The following is an 8,274-nucleotide window of genomic DNA, read 5'->3' on the forward strand; positions in this document are numbered from 1 at the left end:
GTCGTTTCACAACCAAGGGAATGATCACAACTCTTTTTCTTATGACTTCTCTTTGATTGCACTATCTGCCTTTCTCTTCATACCACTAACTAACCTTTTAGGGTCTTATTTTTTTGGAAATAATTAAGGGGTCATTAGGCTTCAAACGAAAGCAATTGCAATAAAAGACTAGACATTCACACGGCTGTCAACATTTATTTCTATCTCTATTGACACGACAAAATTGCTTGACATATATCTCCAATTGAATGTCGATTCAATGACCATTAATGAAGTCTTTGAGAATTGTAGAACTTCCCTTGGGCGATATTATGCGATTACTCAAATATAATCTGTCAAATACACAATGTAATGCTGACAAAAATAGAAATATAGAAATTCTTATAACCAGATCGATTTGATTTAAACATATGGAGCATTTTTAACACACAGCTTATATTTTATCTAGTAGCATATTACCTGAAAGAACCATAACAAGATTTACAATCTTCCGATCACATATTGTTCAAGTTCCGTCAATTCCGGGATAAAGACTAGACATGGAAAACAGACGCACACAATATAAAACAACATAAATAATACAAAAAAGAAACAAAAGCAAACGAGCAACTCGGATTCCACCAAAAACTGGTAGCATTGACCAGAAGCACTTAGTAAGACTTGAATTTTTTCTACTCATATTACTCAAGTTCTCTGTATTTAATTATAGATTCTTAAATATAAACATTACTTAGTTCTTTCCATCATTGTCCGTATTTTCATTTGAAAGGGCTACAAAATTCACCACATTGAAATCGAATACCCGATAACGTTTTAAGTGTCAGTCTCTGTCAGAATAAGGCAGTGGTTGAAACATGGTATGGAAAAACCAACATTTTGATAGTTTAATTTGACTATTTGCACCATCAGAATGAAGGAAAAAATTATATTTTCCTTATCATATTGGTGCACTGAAAATGAACATTTTAAGAGCAGGCAACTCTGTCAAAAACCTCATTTTCCCCACATTCTATTGAAAAATTTCAGAGCAAAGCCAGTGATGCAAAGATCATATAATGGTCATTTCAAATAGAAAAGCATCCTTGTGTGATATTTCATTGTCAGATCGGTGGGGTTTTGTAATGTATGTTTCTGATTTTTCCCATTTCGCCTGATTCTTAGAAACACTTACACTTAATAGCACACATGTAGAACAAAGAAATAAACTGCTTTTTATGTACTAAATTTGAGAAATAAATTCGCAAACAACTATATTTACCTTAACTTCTCACGCTCTTAAAAAAATAACAAATTTTATTCTGTGAAATATCATAAACATTTTTTTCAAATCGTCTGACAAAAACACATGGTTAGTGTTTGAATCAAACATGCTTTAAAAAAACAAGAGATAGGAGACATTTCAAGTATTCATCTGATAAATTGCCTGACGCCTTACAAAGGTTTTAAGAAAATAATTCTGAACAGTTATAAATTATTATTTTAAGTTCCGATCTCGGGAAATTTTGTTTAGAAGCGATATGTACTAGATGACCCGAAATAACCATCGAAATGCAGCTTTTTAGTGGTTCGTGATATGAAGTTGTTTTAGAATAACAGAGCTAAACGATGATCTATGGTGTAATATGAAGTCGTCTGTATTTTTAAACCGCAATAGAATACTAACTTGGTAAAGTGTTTGGAACTCAAAATAACAAGAAAGCTAATGTTTTCAAAATAAAATATATTATCAAATCTGATCAAGCGATTACAATTGCACTAGGTTAGAATAAGACGCAATCACTATTTGGAAATAAAAACGTATACGACAGTCGTACGTCTCAAGTAACTTTGAGCACCTTCGATATCCAAATAACAAAAATTCCAGTATTTATGTGACCAAATACCCCACCCTTTTACCTCCAAACTTTTCTTCATGCTTAATTATGTACTCTGTAAACCACGCAATACTAATTTGCATACCCATATCTAATTTACAAACTTGTATATCAAGTTTAAACTATAACGTAACAGAACTATATATATAATGGAATTACCCCTATATTCAAACAAAACGAAATATATTGATAAAATTCATTTAAATGAATGTCAAAATACTGCATGCCTGTATTTTATAAGAATATAAGAAGTAGATGACTACCTCAGGAAACGGGATTTTTTGTCAAAAGACGTAACCTGTAACCCATTTTTTACGCTTTTGTCAATCTAGGAAAAAAAACCTTGAAAACTCCATTTGCCTGTCATTTGTGGGTATTGAAATGAAAGTGCAAAATCGGAAGTGACAAAAGATGTTTTTGCCGTCACCATTCGCTATTTCAGATTAGATTGTTGTCGATAAACAAAGTCTTTATCAGATCTATGTAATTTTTTTTCAGAAATTTTTCCACAAAAATACGTATGTGATATTTTGTTTGTATGTTTATTCAAAAAATTTCTTTTGCTGAAGCAAGCATGATTTTGTAGCAAAGACTGGTCATTTATCGCCAGAGAGTTGAAGATATTACTCCTAATAAAGCAAAATGGAAAATCCAGTTGCAGATGTTTTAATTGCTTCACCAAATAAATCTTTAAAAAGTCTCAATTGAGAATAAGCAGTTATTTATAATTTCATCAGTTACATAGTTAATATCTTACGTTATAATAAACATTTAAGTTCCGCGGCATCGAATTATGTTTACATCTAGTTTAATTCTTAATAGTACGAAAAAAAAACAAAAAAGAAAAGTTCATTTGAATGTATGTCAAATACCATACACCAATTCAAAATATGATGGTTTTTTTACAATGAAATTTTATCATCTCTACCTTCGCTGTTTTAAATCGTTTCTATTAAAAAAACATTAATAATGCTGAGCATACCAGACACCAACTCAAAATATAATGGTTTTTTACAATGAAATTTTATCATTTCTACCTTCGCTGTTTTAAATCGTTTCTATAAATAAAAACATTAATGATGCTGAGCATTCAAAGGAGATACATTTAACATTTAAGTGAAAATAATACCTATTCAAGATATTGATCTGATTTGGTTCATCAACTTTTCTACTGCTTCACACTTTATTCTGCGTTATGATACTGAAAGGGAAGTAAAAACAGTTTGAACATAGGGTTTCCTCTACCTATTTCTTTGCGTAACAGCGCAGTGGTTCTTAATGTTTAATAATATACTAGTGTAGAAATAACTTAACCTATTCCTTATCAATAAGAACCACTTTAGATAAGGTTGAGCTATGTTGAAGATCGTTTTTTTTAACAGTCGTGACATCTTATGGTTATGTATTGTTTTGCTCTCATAGAAACACGGACATGGATACAATAGATCTTCATCTTATTTTTGAACAGAGATTATAATGAGAAAAAGAATGTATTAAGAGCAGGCATATGAAATGGACATTGACATTATGTTGATAATGAAGCCGGTGCATTGGTCTAAAGCAGTAATTAGAAAATATTGAATTGTATTACATCTGTGATTTTATTAATGATGAAACCAAAAGCGATCCGAGCTTCCCTACAATATACATGGAAAGTAGAATTAATCTTACTATAAGATAATTGTTCTACAGAGGGATTAGAACGTAAATACACCGAAGCTATCTATCGATGCTGTCAGTAATATACGAGTTCTGTGTGTATGACTCTGTGATGATTTAAGTCTTTCATTTTATATTACAGCTTGGAACATGATATAAGAATCCAAATTAGGGACAAGACATGGTATGCCAAAACGGCGTTGTGACTAGTCAACCAGAACCATCCATTGAATTTAAGGAATTTTACTACCAAGCACGGTTCGTTACCGGGCTTATATTTTTTCCGACAGTTTGTGTTTTAGGAATGATCGGAAATATACTGGGAATAATTGTCATGTGTCAAAAGCAGATGCGATCGTCGACTAATATATATTTGTTATCACTAGCGATATCGGATTGTATAAAAATTCTTAGTGATGTGTTATATTTTCTCGTTATACTTTTAACGGAAGTAGATCCAACGACCGGAAACAAAGCCTTGGGATTTGTTTATCCTTACGCTCATTATATTTTCAACGCTTCTCTGTGTGTTTCTGCGTGGCTAACTGTCTCTGTTGCTTTCGAACGCTATATATACGTCTGTCACCCAACGAGGGTAAAACGCTTGTGCTCTATATCAAGAGCAAAGACAATATCAACAACTGTATTTGTGATAATGATGGTATTTTCTGTACCTTATGCTATGCGATATAAAACGATAGAGGTTCCACAAAATACGACACAAAATGTATGCTATGATTTACATTTGACGGATTTATGGACGAATGAAACATTTGCAAGGACGTTCAACTGGTTGCATTACTTTGTCCGCTCTATCATTCCTTTATTTCTATTAATTATACTTAACACATGCATTTTGTATGGAATTAGACGATGTCGGTTAGGTCGACGAAAACATAGAATAACTGTCATGTTAATAGTTGTCATCATTGTATTCCTAATCTGCATTGTTCCGGACGCTATAATGTCCACGTGTCTAGGTCTCGGGTATTACGAGGAAAACTATTTAGCACGAGGAATTCGTGAGATTACGGATTTACTGTTGTTGATAAACACCGGTGTAAATTTTATAATCTATTGCATTTTTAACACTATATTTTGGAGGAATTTTCAGGAATTATTTTGTCCGTGTTGTATAACACCAGGTTTTTATATTGAAGATAGTAATGTCCGCCGTTTGTCGTTGATAGCAAGGGGATCTCTTCGTCTAAACGTTAACCGAAGGAGCATGAACGATGATAAGTTATTAACAGATGTTTAACAATTATCGACGAAATCAATGCTTTATACCAATCAAAATCGATGTTAATTGTTATTGTTAATAACATTTGTTAAGCTTTCTTTTTTTTAAATTATTACAACAGACAAAAAGTGTGGTGAGAAAAATTACCATGAGACATTCACAATAGCTTGGCAACTCGATTAAAATTTAAACAGACCTCTTCCCAGAGCAAAAATAAACGCAAGTATACATTAGTAAAATATACCACACTGGCTATTCATACCTTTCTTTAAAGCTTCTGTTTAAAACAGTAAGTCAACATCTGTGACTTATTCTATTGAATAAACGAAAAGGGACCAATGTTAAAAGTACTAGATAAAATGTTTGGCTAACGAGTTAGTTGTTTGCTTCCGGTAAAAAGAAAACGACGGATAAAGCACTGGATTTTTTTTAATTATACATTTAAGCAAGACAATTCTATTTTTAGTATAATACCAAGAAACACCGTCATCTGAATCTCAAATATTTTTATTTACTTTGAAAATTTCTCTTTTTTTCTTTAAGTATATTTCCTATCTTTATACTGATAATCTCTAACTTTTTTCAACGCATTTTCCTTATGACCTTTCGTCTTTATGGGAAAGGGAATAATGATGCTCTTTTTGCACTATGGTAAAACAGGTTCTATTCATCTAGCTAACACATCAGAACATAGCGATGTAAGCTAATGTTTAATGGCTCGCTGATAAAATATTGCATTTAAATGAATAGGATCGCTTCTATGTACTCGTGGATTGTTACAGAATAAGAAAAAATTCCTAATAAGGTCATTCTATCGGCTTATCAATGGACGTTTCATATCTTGTGTATCTCGAATTATGTCGAATTTGCCATCATAGCAGTCTGTGTGTCTGTTCATGAGTCATATAGTTTGTTTGTCTCAGTATTTAATATTCTATTTAATTCAATAGGGTAAAATCTTACACCATTATTTAACAAAGAGCGTGAAATCGCACAAACCTTTTTATACATGAGCCAACACGACTTTAACATATCTTTCAATTGTTCCTGATGTAATATTATAGAAACACTGATTAATGTGTACTCAAGAAACCTAAAAAAAAATGAGAGGGTCATAGCAGGTTTTGGCAGGAATTATCTGTATGTATTAATGACAATGCCATTCCTTCGTTTGATATTCAAAAATCGTTCTAGTTATTTACAACTATGCAAGTACTAACCGCAGCTCAAAAATTCAGTCTGAGAGTTTGAAAGTTACTTTCCTTTGCTCAAATTTTAAGAAATGAAGTCAAACGTCTGGAATATGAAAAATGATTATTGAAAGGGTCACCTGTAACGAATCCGTTTTAATGTAAAAATATTTTCTCGACAAACTGTGTGTATGTATATGAACTAATTATATCTCTACAAGCAAGAATAATATCTAACTGTAGTAGAATTTTACTTCTAACTGGACAAACCAAAGTCTGTTTATTTTACCAAATATATTGTCCTATATGGGAAATTGGGCTTTTACAATGAAAATGACTGTTTGTGTAAGAGTAATCAAGGGAACCAAGATTCTAGCGGAAATCGAAAAAATGTTATCCAAGTACAATAGCCAGACAGGCAAAACAGATATATACAACAATAACCATGAAGTAACCAAAATGATACGTATAAAGCAACAAAAGTAAATGAGCAACTCGTAAAATACTAAAATTTTCAAAGCCCGCTTTAAAAGGGTAAAGACAGATTATATAATAAAATCTTTTTGATACTATTTTATATAAAGTAATCTGGATCATAGTTCAAAGCTTGTGGATAAGTTTAGATGTATGTTGGAACAGCACATAATAGACAAATCACTGATTAAAAATCGCTAATGATACAGACAGATTGACATTATACCACAAGCAAGGCTACACTGCTAAACATTACATATTTGGTTAATATATGTTACTCGATTCATATGGCATTTGAGGTACTAATCGACGTGATACATAAAACAATCCTGTGTTTGTCGATTGATACGATAAGTAGGTACTAGTCGTCGACACTATAGATAATTGTACCCAAATAATTCACGATTCCTGGACATACACTAAAACAGTCAATATAATTGAAAAGTTCACGCTTACTATTCGCTAAAAGTATGCATATTTTCTATATGTTTTAAATTTTTGAGAAATGTTTTAGATTCAGTGCTATTGTAAGTATATATGTTGGTATCAAGTTTGCAACTTGCTTGGTCGTAGCTAAATGATAACTGAATATACTCCAATCGACCAGGGACCACGCTCTCCGAACACTTGAGGATGTTTGTATTGTCATTTCTGTTTAAGAGGAATCAAGGTAACATTATTTAGATAGCAGTGATTTACCGAATGTTCCCAGTGTAAAACGTTTCGATAATTGACATTGTGAAATAAATTCGGTAGTTTCGCTCTCGCATTTTCTTCAGCCAAAATGTCACAACACGAACATCAATCCGCCGTTTAGAACATTTAAAATTAATGTTGAAAATAGCAACGAACAATGGAGGAAATCTATATAATAAATAGGATAATCAATTGGTTATGGCAAATCACTAAAATAAGATCACTCGTGCCAAGAACGCATTCAGATTTAACTTGTGTTTGGAACATGTTTCGGATATTCGTTAAATCTAGGTGTTCTCCGGCACTAATGATCAACTTTGGTTTATTCACTCATTCTGATTAATTATCCTATTGATATAATAAAATCATCAAATATGAAATGTAAAAATGATTTCATGATTATCAATATACAATCGATGCCATTAGGCATTTTCGTGGTCCTAAATTTTTTTTATAAGTGAATGTTATACCGTACGGATGCAATGACAACATCAAAAGTATGAGAAACCTTTCGAGCCAATATAACAATAGCATAAATGTGATGAATTTATTTGACAAAAATCCAAGACGGGAAAGGAGTCATGGTCATCGTCACTTTTCGTCACCTAAGTTGCATGATGTCTCCATAGATGGTCTCCTTCCTTTCATACAAAAACTTCTTGGACTTCATCATATTAGAACCAAACTTTATTCTATACCTCTCACTCTACTACACCCCCTTTAAAAAACAAGTCTAGACACTCCTGTTTCTGACCCCACCTCATCATTATACAGACTTGTTGCCATCATTTTGGATATTGGTTTCCACAGACTCTTTAAACCAGTTTGTGTGAAAAGTCAAGATGAAGAAAAACGATCATTTCTTCCACTACCGTTTGTCAACAAAGGTATAGATGCAATTAATTTGGCTAACATCCTCCATCACAAAAACGTTACCAACAAAATTCCCCCATATTTCAAAGACAATTCCATATCAATTATTTCATATTCCTATACTTCACCCATTGCATCCAAAATTTTCAATTATAAAAGACTATTGCAGAACCTCGAGATTGAGAATCAAGGCTAAACCACCTGACCCTTCTTGCAAAACCTCTCCATTCAAATATGGTCCTTCTAGTCACGTCGTTACGGGAGA

General features: G+C 32.3%; 1 protein-coding gene across 1 annotated transcript in view; it reads left to right on the forward strand.

The window, feature by feature from the left end:
• The window catches only part of LOC148612226 (FMRFamide receptor-like), a 59,808-nt gene extending 53,769 nt beyond the window's left edge, over positions 1-6,039 (forward strand). The window contains exon 2 of the mRNA XM_088593481.1: positions 3,676-6,039. Coding sequence (XP_088449607.1) covers positions 3,715-4,794 — 1,080 coding nt within the window. The 5' untranslated portion in view covers positions 3,676-3,714 and the 3' untranslated portion in view covers positions 4,795-6,039. The remainder of the gene's footprint in view (positions 1-3,675) is intronic.
• Positions 6,040-8,274: the final 2,235 nt, after the last annotated feature.

Source organism: Perna viridis, chromosome 7 (assembly GCF_037379345.1).
Source record: "Perna viridis isolate PV_CMFRI_1.1 ecotype Kerala chromosome 7, ASM3737934v1, whole genome shotgun sequence".
Classification (NCBI taxonomy): Eukaryota; Metazoa; Mollusca; class Bivalvia; order Mytilida; family Mytilidae; genus Perna; species Perna viridis.